General features: G+C 35.2%; 3 protein-coding genes across 3 annotated transcripts in view; all 3 read right to left on the bottom strand.

Moving 5' to 3' along the window:
* LOC144840518 (synaptotagmin-17-like) lies at positions 1 to 5,952 on the bottom strand. Its single transcript, XM_078696352.1, has 5 exons — positions 5,713 to 5,952; positions 2,315 to 3,148; positions 1,696 to 1,816; positions 1,298 to 1,522; positions 1 to 989 (listed from the first exon to the last, which is right to left on the bottom strand). The coding sequence occupies exons 1-5, from the start codon at positions 5,728 to 5,730 to the stop codon at positions 853 to 855; spliced, it is 1,335 nt and encodes a 444-aa protein (XP_078552478.1). The 5' UTR covers positions 5,731 to 5,952; the 3' UTR covers positions 1 to 852.
* LOC144840516 (protein tweety homolog 1-A-like) overlaps positions 3,924 to 12,704 on the bottom strand; it is a 58,405-nt gene continuing 49,624 nt past the window's right edge. The window contains exon 15 of the transcript XR_013611932.1: positions 3,924 to 3,939. The gene's annotated coding sequence lies outside the window, so the exon portion shown is untranslated. The remainder of the gene's footprint in view (positions 3,940 to 12,704) is intronic.
* Positions 6,987 to 12,529, bottom strand: LOC144840512 (dynein axonemal assembly factor 5-like). The gene is made up of 9 exons (XM_078696341.1): positions 11,662 to 12,529; positions 11,370 to 11,478; positions 10,974 to 11,206; positions 10,492 to 10,701; positions 10,224 to 10,376; positions 9,606 to 9,774; positions 8,772 to 9,070; positions 8,110 to 8,458; positions 6,987 to 7,661 (listed from the first exon to the last, which is right to left on the bottom strand). Exons 1-9 carry the CDS (start codon positions 12,526 to 12,528, stop codon positions 7,534 to 7,536), a joined length of 2,517 nt encoding a protein of 838 aa, XP_078552467.1. The 5' UTR covers position 12,529; the 3' UTR covers positions 6,987 to 7,533.

Here is a 12,704-nt window from a genome sequence, read left to right as displayed (position 1 = left end):
TTCAGTTATGTTAAAAAATAAATGACCAAAACATTGAATTTTTAAACATGTTGAAGTATCATGCGCAGAACACGTTATGTAATTCTGCGCATGTCAGTCATGTTATAGTAACCAGATATGTTAAAAAATAAATGACCAAAACATCGACTTTTTAAACATGTTGAAGTATCATGCGCAGAACACGTTATGTAATTCTGCGCATGTCAGTCATGTTATAGTAACCAGTTATGTCAAAAATAAATGAGTAATATCATGCGGGCGAAATTTGGCCATTTAAAAAAGAAGTTTTACTGAATGGAAAGCGTTATTTATTGGAGATATTAACGGTATTCGTTAAATGTAGAGAACCGTAATCTTGACAAACTGGCTGACAAGGCGAAGTTGAGGTAAATAGAACATCGTTCAATGATCTAACACTACCTATTGGTAGACTACTGGATGCACTCTTAACAAACTTTTTATATGAAACACGCAAAACCAATAATATATTGTTATTGTTGTAAGGTATTGCTTTGTGCATGTGTTCCATGTCAACAACTAAACTTGTATAGTGATTTCCACAATGTTCATTGTGAATTCTGTATATCCTAATAATATTATATAGATGTTGAGCACAGAGTTGTATGATATCCGCGCTGCCAAAGATTATTAATAAAGTTAGATAATTGCTGTCATCGTGTTATCGTTGTTCGACATCCTCGTCCTGATGATCACCGGTTTATGTAGTAGAGGACCGTTAGTCACGACCGTAGTGACGCCATATGATGCGTAGTGACGCAATATAACGCGTAGTGACGCCGTATAACGCGTAGTGACGCCGTATGACGTGTAGTGACGCCATGTGGAGTGTAATCATGAAGACATGGATGGGTTGGTCTGCATGGTGATGAGACCGCCACATTGGTCTGGTGCTTTGAGTGCGTGCCATTGGGCGACAGGTGAACGCTGTGATTCAATCATTCGAAGCCAGTGTGTGTTTTCTGATAAACCTACAAGTTAAGGGACAACGAAACAATATTTTGGAAATGATGCTTATAATTGGCCAAACTAAATTACGACGAAGAAGTTAGGGGCGACCCGCTTTTAAATAAATACAGGGTTAGGGTTGACCAAAACAAATTGTAACAATATTTTGGAAATGATACCTGATTAAAATAACAGCCTTATAATTGGCCAAACTAAATTACGACGAAGAAGAAGAAGGGGCAGGTTGACCAAAACAAATTCTGTTCTGTTTTTTTTATAAAAGAAGATCTATTAAATTCAATCAGACACGGTTAACAAGGTTCTCTCTCACCTGATGAGTATTTGCCTAAGTTGATCTGTCCCGTCACAGCATCTCGACTTTTACAGTTATAGTCCAACACAGATAATACAAACACGATTTTATCCAGCGACGATGGCAACACGTTGAAGTGAAAACTTTCATTGAAAACTGGGTCAATTGTGTTTTTCTTCACTGAAGTCTTTTTCGTTTTTATTATTTTGTCCATTAGTATCAGTTGGATTTTAACAAAAGGATCTGAAAAGACAAATAACATTTGTTATAGCATTGTTTTTGTTGTTTTAATGTATGATGCAAAAATATCTGACTGAATATCAGACATGACAGAGACACAGTAAGACAGAGAACTTGAAAATAGAAGAAAATTGTTCATCTGTTTCATCGTTAAGTTAGTGAAGAAGTGTACTTACCAGAACCGCCATTGATATCTGTCTGAAGAAGCTGCTTAATCTTGATGACATCAAGCTGAAGACGCTGTGCAACTGGTAGGTAGTTCAAAGATACCAAAATGTCTCCACGTGTTGGGTTATTCTATAGTTGTATACAGAGATAAGAAAAGAAGTTTTAAAAGTCGTATTACGTATCTCAAGCTTGGTTCTTCCCACTAGAACGCAAATAAGGACGCAACGCAAGTAATTTGACCAATCAGCACGCGATGGATTATCTGACTGTTGCTTGCTATTGGTCAACTCGCTTGCGTTGTGCTTACGGCATTACGTCATTACCTAGACCTGGTATCATACTAAGTTAGTACACACATTTAGAATGGTAACTTTATGTGTAATTTTAATCTGTACTTTAACTGAAACTGATATTCTATTTATTAAGCGTTGTTCGTTCACCTTTTGGTATTTAAAATTTCTAAAAACGTGTTTGAAATAAATAATTTAAGAGCCGATTCTCGATTGTCATAATCTCATTTCTCTCGTAAATCTGTCTTGCTATATCATAGTTGACCTTTGCAATATAAGAAGTACTATCGAAAACATGCTATTTAATTTGTTTTAAGATTATGAAAGCGTGACTTACATGCGCACTAGGCTGAAGAGCTTTCCATATATATGCACCTTTCATTAAATTAATTCCATCCAGTGGCATGGTATATTCACCAATCACACAATGTCTTGAATATTTATCAAAATCCTGAACAGACAAGTGTAGTAGTCTTCTTTGAGCTTCCCTGTACGCAAGATCGAATCGGAAACTTTCGTCAAAATCAGGAGATTGAGTCTTTGCTTTCACGACTGTCTGCTTCGAGTTTATTTGGTCCGGTAAAAGAGACACTTTGACATAAGGATTTGAATGAGCTAAATCAATCTTATCTGGATCATATACAACAGGCGGGGGCAAATCCCGCGCTTTCACCACTCTTACTAACAACTGTTCGTTTGTGAAATCGTATCGAACACCAAAGTGAATCTTTCCAAGATGTTGAATTTCGAGATCGTCTTCATCTTCCGGTACTCCATAAAGCTTGGGTTCAATTTGAGCATCAGAAAACTGATGAAAATCAGCCCCAAAACGCCTCGTTGGGGTCCGTGGCTGCACCATTTCAGAATTGGTCGTTGGTGACCAGAACTCAATCGGTTTCATATCGATTAACGGTGCAGGAATACTGCATCGTCGATCTGTAGACGAACGACGGGAATCGGAATTTGAAGATCTTCTAGAGGAGCCAACCGAAGGCTGTCGAACTGTTCGGCAAGGAGGTTCGGCACAGATCGGATAGCTGTCTCTTGAATCGGTAAATGCGTCGTCATCGTCGTCATCTTCGTCAACATGGGAAGAATAGTCACAAGGAAAACAAGACGACGACTGACAGCAGATAAACTGGCTGAACTTTGACAAAATACCGGATCCAGTCTGAAATCAAAGTCAAAGTTTATTGTAATACAATATACAGAACATAGATTAATAAATATAATTGTGTGATGAGGGCGCATTAAGCCAATATTATTATTTAATTTAAGTGAGAGAAAAAAACACTTTCGTCTAATTGACAAATACAATACTAATGTTCTAAATAGTTTGAAATAAGTATTGGTTTGTATTTTGTTCTAAATCTCTGAAATCCCAAATGTACTCTAATATTTTATCGAATAAAAAGCAAATCATCTCCTATAGGATCATCATCTATCATACAATAGTATAATTATACACTGATGAAGAGCTAGTGTTGCCCGAAACCTCTGCTATTTTTTATGTCTGTTTTGATTTAGCTTTTTGCTTATTTTATATCTTCATTGATATCCAGCCACTTATACCCATAGCATTGTCATTATTTTCAGTAATTTGCCATTGGATTTATACAATAATAATAACAATAACTAATGCAATCAAATTATAATTATTAAAAAATATGACAATTTAATAATTAACAACATGAACTAAATATGTAATAATAACAGTAACATATGAATGAATACACATAAATTAGTTTTTCAGTGATGGTCTACTTATTATTAGGGCGTCTCGAATCTTACATCGAAAGAAATCTGTTCACAACTATAACATTAATCATGTTTTCCTACAGAATACATCTAACACGATCGATGTGGCATCAACATAGGCCTAGTTAATCACACTATGGTCATCCTGGCTGCGAACAAATCTCGCGTAATACAGTATTGTACATCGACCTGGGAAACGAAATACTCAAGCTTGGTTCCCACTAGCGACGCAACGCAATGACGTACGCGCAACGCAAGCGAGTTGACCAATGACAAGCGACTGTTAGAATATCCATCGCTTGTGATTGGTAAAATCACTTAAGCGTGGTTCCCACTAGGACGCAACGCAAGGACGTACGCGCAACGCAAGCGAGTTGACCAATGACAAGCCACTGTTCGAATAATCCATCGCTTGTGATTGGTCAAATTACTCACGTTGCGTCACGTCCTTACGTCGCTAGTGGGAACCACGCTTAAGCGACAATTATATCACCTTAGTATATCTCTGTTTACCCTTGACGAGTAAAAATTCGCGTTAATGCACTTTAACTTGACGCGGCAGAAACGTTGATGTGAACGCTAATGAAAAATAACACTCAACAAATCATTGGTTTAATAACGGTCGAGCTGTTACTTAACTTCCTGATGGAGTGACTTAATGAGTAAAACCACTGTTAGAACAAGTATAGGAACAGAAGACAGAAGGCCATGTAATAAGATATTACATCGCATAGATAGACCTCAAACACTGCGTAATTATTATTTAGTAATAATTAGTTTTAAATTGTTCATATTTACTAATTGAATACAATTATATTATAGTGTAAATGCAAGGAAAAAGTCCATAACCTAATAAAATATAATACAAATATACGGAAATAAGCATAAACTGTGTTTATACATTATAATTACTGTATACTGTATTAAATTTAGCACTTTTGACACGTGATGATCTGGCCAAGCCAAATTAAGTGCACTCAAGTTGGAGGGGGTATGGTTGTGACGAAGGGGGTGTGGTTGTGACGGAGGAGTGTGGTTGTGACGGAGGAGTGTGGTTGTGACGGAGGAGTGTGGTTGTGACGGAGGAGTGTGGTTGTGACGGAGGGGTGTGGTTGTGACGGAGGAGTGTGGTTGTGACGGAGGAGTGTGGTTGTGACGGAGGAGTGTGGTTGTGACGGAGGAGTGTGGTTGTGACGGAGGGGTGTGGTTGTGACGGAGGAGTGTGGTTGTGACGGAGGAGTGTGGTTGTGACGGAGGAGTGTGGTTGTGACGGAGGGGTGTGGTTGTGACGGAGGAGTGTGGTTGTGACGGAGGGGTGTGGTTGTGACGGAGGAGTGTGGTTGTGACGGAGGAGTGTGGTTGTGACGAAGGGGGTGTGGTTGTGACGGAGGAGTGTGGTTGTGACGGAGGAGTGTGGTTGTGACGGAGGAGTGTGGTTGTGACGAAGGGGGTGTGGTTGTGACGGAGGGGTGTGGTTGTGACGGAGGGGTCGGCGAGAATATAGATTTTAAAATAAATCAAGTATTAACGTATCAGAGCCTATTCGACTGTGGGTCTTTAGCGTACAATATTATCCCGTGTTTTCTTTTTGTTTTTACTGAGACTGCTATTCTCTTTAAGCTTATAAAATGATAACATTAAACATTTACAATGTGTCCATCTTCTTCATAGCGTACTGAGTTGTCGGCGGCGGATTGCATTAACATTTTACGAAGTTAAGTTGTTTACCTTAACATGTCATTATTTTATTAATAAATGTTCTTACGACGCAAAAAGGTTACATGCACGATGTTCGCATAATACTGCTTGCAAGATAAGCTATCCGGCGGCAGCTGCAACATACATGTCTACGGCGAGTTTGACATTTAAAACACAATAACATTATCAATATATTCTAAATCATACTTATGTTTCTAACTCACATAAATTATTATACAAAGTAAAATATATCCACTTAAGATAAATAATATTACGTACCTTGGAATAAAAACCCATCTTACGTAATATTTCAGGTGAGCTATCTGTAGATTTTTGTCAACTGCAGCAGGACCAACCAAAGGTGCACGGAATACCTTTTAATTATTTAAAATATTAAAAACAACTCATTATTGATGAAAACAGATGCCGACTGCTAGTTAAATTGATTATAAATGTGGCAGCTATTACAAGGCACCCTTCTACGAATCAACAATTAATCTGCAGCAACAATTTACGACGAATCCGTAATCAATTTTCCTTGGAAACCACTCGTGACGTCATATAATTATGTCTTTTTTTCGTACAGTTATATATTGCCTGAGGGCGCGCGTTCGTACCTTAGTAAAAGATGTGAAAAAGAAACTAACCATAGTTTTGACAGACGGCCTCTGTAGAAATTGAATGCGGTATCATGATGTCAATAAATTCGTCATTCTAAAAACGAACAAATAATGTAACTCGTAATATTGTTGAACATCGATCGATGACAAGAAATAAATCATCATTAAAATATAACAACTAAACAGTGTAGAAAAAATATATAGATGTTAAATAAAATTGGTCAGGGAGTGCAGTAGTAGGTTAATATTTCAAATATTTCCACATATACAGTATATATTCACCTCCATTCTTAATGGTAACAATTTTTTGTGTTATGAATGTTGTCTGGCATGTACCGTACATTTAAATGGTTACTAAACTGACAAGTACCTGTTTGTTTTGGTGTAATATTGAATATTGTAATTGGGAATAAACCAAAGTGTTAACAATTACATACTGACATACAATTATACATTTAAATACCATGTCCTTGTGGTGAACTTTCTTGCAGATAGATGTAATGCCATGACTGTATTCATATTTGTTCAGTTTGCCTTCGAAAACTTGTGAACATCAATTGTTATGGATGTATTGAGCAGATTTGGCAATTCACTCGGATGGTGGCAAAAACCTCTGCAAGATTGGTTTCCACAAGTCCTGTTGAACAAACAGCGAAGTACACAAGTTTACTTCCAGTTTATAATTCCATGAATAAAAGATAGCGAGTACATTGCAACTACACGTCCAAACACTGAATGTTCATTTTTAACCTTGGAACGACCTTGCCAACACAATACATAAATTACAAAGTTATGTAAAAAAAGTTTTTAAAACGCACCTTTTTCCAAAATAGCAACCAACATTCACCAAATGAATGAGTCCAAGCATTGAAAAGGCAAAAATGATGATATATAAAACTGACTTTTAAAAATAAAGGATAACTTTAACAAATATTAAGAAAAAATTTTGAAAATTTATTGTAAATCCCACGTCATCACCAGTACTAAAGTACACTCACTTAAATACCAACATTACAGGAATAAGATTTCAAAACAGTTTAATAAAACAAACTAATCCACTAAAAATTTCCAAACTGTCCTACAGTAATTATTAATTCATATCTTTACTTTAAAATTATAAATGTGAGCATATGTTTAATTTTGTATTACTTTTGCTTTACTCCATATTAGTGTCAATGATAGAGGTTACTTGATCCTATTGAGTATAATTTTAATTAATTAATTTGATATAAGTGCAATAGTACAATAGTGTTATTTCTCCTTTCGACTCCAATCATGCCCAAATTAAAGCATATATATCTATTCTTTCCACTTTCCAATCACTATCTGATCATAAAGAATCTATTTGTATGTTTGGGTTTTTCATTCATTCATCCATCAGTGGAACATTATTTCCATTTATTGTAATATACCTTGGTTTGGGTTGAATAATACTTTCTGATATTAATATACAATTGGTGGACTTTCAAATTTTAAAAGATCATAAGATTGGTTTGAGATGGTCAGACAGTTTCTGGCAGTAGACGTCAGTTCTGTGCTTATGTCGGACAGCTTCAAGTTCATCTAGTAGTAGTGATGGCTTGATTTTACCTGCTTCTTTTAACACATCTGTAAAACAAACAACAACAATTTTATTGTTAATGTTCTAGCTGGTAATGACCTCAGAATTTGATGCTGGTCAAGTTAGTTAGTTAAAGTTAATGTTAGTTAAAGAAATATGTTTTTGTTGTATTTACAGGCTAGTAGGCAGCCTGGTTAATAGTTTGAAATAAATAAATTACACCTATCAACTAAAAAAGAATTCTTTTTAAAAACTTTTATTTAACAGAAACAAGGATGCAAGATTTAGAATTCAATTCATCGTTTATTATTATATCTAATTTATATAAAAAAATAAAAATCTGAAAATCTTTGTTTGCTGGAAATAGTGGTGGTTTTCTATTTGTTTTATGTATCCAAAAATGTAATTCTTTTGTCAAACTGGGCCCTCTGAAGAGGTCACCAAGTTTAAAGAATAAATAAATAAAAGGAAAAGAGAAAAAGAAATAAGTCCTACCAAGGAGTTGCTGTTGAATGTGTGCATCAGGATCATCAAGATGTACCAACAGTCCTTTATACATCTCTTGCAAGTGAGCACCATATAAGGACGTGTCATAGTTCACAGGGAAACATTGGAAGTAAATCAAGAAGGTTTTAGCAACAGCTACTCTGATGTCATCGCTGCTGTCGTCCAGTCGTTTTAATAACTCAATATAAAAACTGTGTAAGTGATCTGGATCAAAGCTCTTTCCACAAACAAGTAGAAACTTGCTGAAAATACGACAAGTAATCAGTCTGGTAGATTTTACCTCGTCCTCTAGAAGGCTTTTCAACTGTGTCAACAGGTCTTTTGATAAATCAATTGCCTGAAAGAAAAATGTGTATGGTAATTTATTTAAAAGACACAATGATATTATATGGCCTTATATAGTATATGTCCTTATATAGTATATGTCTTTATAAAAGTTTTAAATATTTTATGAAATATGTGGTGATACAGTACAGTAATGATGAAGAATATGGTTTAACTAACAATCTCAGAGTTTTATAATTTTAAGCTTTCTTGTACCTGAAATCCGACCTTTTCAGCTTTGGCTGTTGGTGTGGAATTTGATGATTTTGAACAATTAATTATAAATAATAGTATTAGTAAACAAATAAAAAAAAAAAAGTTTGTACCTGTTTTTGAGTGAGAAGTTGACTTTGAAAGAGAGCCCAGAGGCAGGATACGGCTGTGGTCCTGACAGCTGCACACACTCTGCCAGCATGCCAGACACAGTTTGGTAGTATCATGTCCTTAACTACTATGGTGGCAAAAGAACCAAAGCCTTGCTGGGAATCAATTGAAGCACCAGAATTCATCAACAGTCGTGATAAGAGTGAAAAGAACTTAAGTCTAAGTTCAGCATCTTTAGTTGGTTGAAGGTTTTCACTCAGCATTGGAACGATATCAGTTAGAAGAGCACCAAGAATAGCTCCTGTCAACAAACAGTTATACATTCTTTTATCATCAAACAATGGTCATTATTACAGAGTTTTGTATACTATACGGAACATTTGATATAGCAACACATCTACACTAATATAATATTTCAATCATTTATCAATTAAAGCCGAAGCATAGTCGTTATTTCAGGACCATTCTATAGTCACCACCAGTACAGGTAGGCTTGCTTCATTAATGCTTCTATGAGGAATGCTAGCAGACCAAACTCAGTACTGTTTTGATTAGGATCATTCGGGAAACTACCTCACAACCTTATTACAAATAATGTTCTAAACAAACACTACTATTAAATGTTCCACACTGCGATTAAGCACAGCCCTCTGTGATCATTAACATCTTTGATTATCTACTTTGCAAATCCTAAAGTCCTTCTCTAGGAAGGGTTTCTTGTGGCTGATAAGATTGGATTAAATTACTGTACTACTCAATTATTAGCTTGGAGCTGTAGAATATTAATATTGAACTGAACAGTTTAAAATGCTAAAGGATATTTAAATAAACAATACCTGCTTCAGTAAGTAAAGTGTCAAAAATTAAACGTTCCAAAGAATAATTGTTCCAATCCTTGTAGTTTCCCTTCAAAGTCTCCAGTAAATCTTTTGTATGTTTTTCATACAGTTCAGTTGTGTTACTCAAACCCTGGATGTTTGCAAGTGTTTTCAGTGAGCTGTTGGCCTATTGACGAACAAAATTAACATTTTATATTATGTGCAATGTCTTATCACATAACAAACATGGTAATTTACCAACTTTTTACATTAAATTAATATAGTGTCCTGTCAACAACTTTGCATGATTGCCACTCCTCTCTTTATCAGAATACTACCTGTATCCACAAATTCAACATTATGTACAGGGGTAAGTCCATACTCTAAATATCGTTTTTTGTGATTTCCAGTTTTATTGTAAGTTTTTTTTAATGTCTTTTTATGAAATGTTTTTTAGTCTACTAAAAAACAGGACCATATGTAAAACAGGTGCAATATCTATTACCTGATATGTTTTTAACCAGTATAAATTTATTTTAAAATAAATAAATAAAAACAAATCCCTAATATTAATAACTTTATCATTAATCTTTTTGTTTCTGTCTGTAAATATATTGGAATTCTAATTCTATTTACCTCAGTATGAATATGTTCATCGCGAGCCAGTGCAAGCATGTTCAATAAGACTGTAAACAATTGCAGGCTGGATGACTGGAGTCTATCTGGATATTTACTTCCTGTTGACATGATGGCATTCACACAGGATACTAACTGCAGTTGGTACAATGCCTAATGGAGGTACAAATGATTGTAATATTGTTATATTTAAAATTTCTGTAGCTGCTTCTTGGGTTAAATAAAAATTACACCAAAAAAAATAACATTTTAAATAAAAAAAACTTACATTTTCAACTCGACAGACTTCAACCTCAGCTAATGTGGTTGATATTTCACTCATGTGTGCCTCAAACAAGTCAGGTCTTGAGCCTCTAATAATAGCAGCCAATGTCATGAGGACATGAGCACTTTGTGTGTTCTTCAGACTGGGTAAAATCAGTTTGCAGTACACCTCTGGACAAACATACCAGCCTACAATTTCAGCTGCTTTAATGACCTAAAGAATTAAATTGTTAAGACTGAAATAATAAATGTATGAGCTTGATGGTTAGCATGCCGTTTCCTTGTACCTCAAGGAACGGTTAAACTAGACTATTTCACTCCTTAAGCCTTGAATGAGACTTAGATATACTGTAGTTATAAGCATGATCATTATCAGACACTGCACCATATATGTCCTGATGTGTAGACTTAATTCAAGTGAAAATGTTTTAGTCTCAACAATTATAGATGGATGTATACGGAAAAATAATATTCTTGAATACATACCCTTTTTACAATCTCTGGCTCCTCGTCTGCACACGCTCTGTACATTCCTGTCAGTAATTTCTCCATGTGCTGTGTGCTATTGTCCTCAGAATTGATGAGTAGAGTGTGAAGTAATTTCACAGACATCAGTCGGTTAGCAACAGTCCAGTCTGTTAGGTCTTTTAGAAGGCCTGGTAAAATCTTGGACATATTTCGGAAAATCAATGTACGACATCCAAGTCTAGGTCTAGAAGCTGAACACAAGAACAAAGAATTGAAAGTGAATAATTCATCAGTATAAACTGTTGAAAAATTGTACGGTGTTTAAAGGGAAAAAAAAGAAGTTTATATTTTCTTCACATTGCTCGCACTCTACCAGTACCTACATATGCAGGTAGTATGACGCACACTCCTTACCAATTCCCGGAGCAATCTCTAATTCTTCAACAAAATTCATTTTATTCTTCAATTCTTCCTCATTCTCTTCTTCATACTTGGCACCAACTTCATCCCACAGTTTGTAAGCCTGCAAGAAAAAAAAAATGAATTAATTTTCAATAAATCAACTGTTTTAACAATTCATTGTTTTGGCTACAATTCATTTTCTTTATTTTTTATTGATGAGAATATGATATGATGATATAAATATGATGATATAATAGTATTTTTAATAACTTCCTATTTGTTAGCAGTTGAAAATAATAATAACCTTTTGACTAATATCTGGAAGTTCATCTGATTGGCTGGTTAGCAGAATTGGAATTAATTTATGATGGAACGAATAGCGATCAACAAATTCCAATAGCCACCACCCAACAATCTCTGTAATGGCTAGCCGAACCGACGGTGCATGATCAAACAGACGTTGCGTAAGATGCGAGATAACATTTTCCATAGGCTTGTGACTTCCAAATTGTAAAACGTCTCCTATTGTAATGATACACTGTACTCGCACTTTGGAATGTTGATGGCTGATACTTTGAAGAAGTGGGTTTATTAAAGATTCGGACTGCATATGGAAATGTTCTGGTATCCCTCTTGCAACCTTACATGTACACACACAGCTCTGCTTGCGGACCTCCGCATACGGATCTAATATTGTCCTTTCCATAATCTTTACAATGTCATCCAAATATGGTGCAATCTTCTTGTTTGTCAAATCAACCGTTTTCGTCAACAATTCAACCAAATTAAACCTTAATTCTTCTGCATTTTCCACAATATCTTGATTCCCTAGCCGCTGAACTATTGTTGGTATCAGGTATGGGAGGAACATTTCTGGATTCGAAACACTCTCCATAAAATCACCCACTAACAAAATAGACAGCTCCCTACATTTCTCAACCTGGTCTCCTATACTTTTCAACAGCGGCTTCAATAATCCATCAAAAACCTTTTGTAAAACATCTTTTTCTGGCAATGGAATACGACCTAATGTTTCTTTTCTTATTCCATCAAGTGCCCTTTTCTTTACCATTCGTGTCCCTTCATTTAAACAATTTACATGCCTTGCAACAGCTTGTAAAATAATATTAGATTTAATTTCTACACTTTCAACTTCTGAATTGTCCGCCATGTTGTTGCTTAGGACGCACACAAGTGGTCTAATAAATGTTGCCACTAACATTAACTGTGCTTATTTAAAAAATTTATCAACTGTTTATGACATTCAATTATACAATATTGAGTTTTTATATTATTTTAAAACCTATCTGTAGTAAACAAATAATTTATTTTGTAAGACATTTTTTT

The sequence above is a fragment of the Antedon bifida genome, chromosome 4 (genome assembly GCF_963402885.1).
Source record: "Antedon bifida chromosome 4, ecAntBifi1.1, whole genome shotgun sequence".
Taxonomy (NCBI): domain Eukaryota; kingdom Metazoa; phylum Echinodermata; class Crinoidea; order Comatulida; family Antedonidae; genus Antedon; species Antedon bifida.
The sequence above is the reverse complement of the archived record's forward strand: the minus strand, read 5'-3'. Positions and strand labels throughout refer to the sequence as shown.

Bases quoted from the DNA above. Each gene is read 5' to 3' on its own strand.
- LOC144840518 (XM_078696352.1), bottom strand. The intron at 1,817-2,314 runs GTAAGTCACGCT...ATACAACTATAG, and splicing joins CTCTTCAGCCTAGTGCGCAT to AATAACCCAACACGTGGAGA. The intron at 990-1,297 runs GTGAGAGAGAAC...CTTAACTTGTAG, and splicing joins CTTAGGCAAATACTCATCAG to GTTTATCAGAAAACACACAC.
- LOC144840512 (XM_078696341.1), bottom strand. From the start codon at position 12,528: ATGGCGGACAATTCAGAAGTTGAAAGTGTAGAAATTAAATCTAATATT. The intron at 11,479-11,661 runs GTTATTATTATT...TTTTTCTTGCAG, and splicing joins TTCCAGATATTAGTCAAAAG to GCTTACAAACTGTGGGATGA. The intron at 9,775-10,223 runs GTAAATAGAATT...GTTCGTCAATAG, and splicing joins ATGAACATATTCATACTGAG to GCCAACAGCTCACTGAAAAC.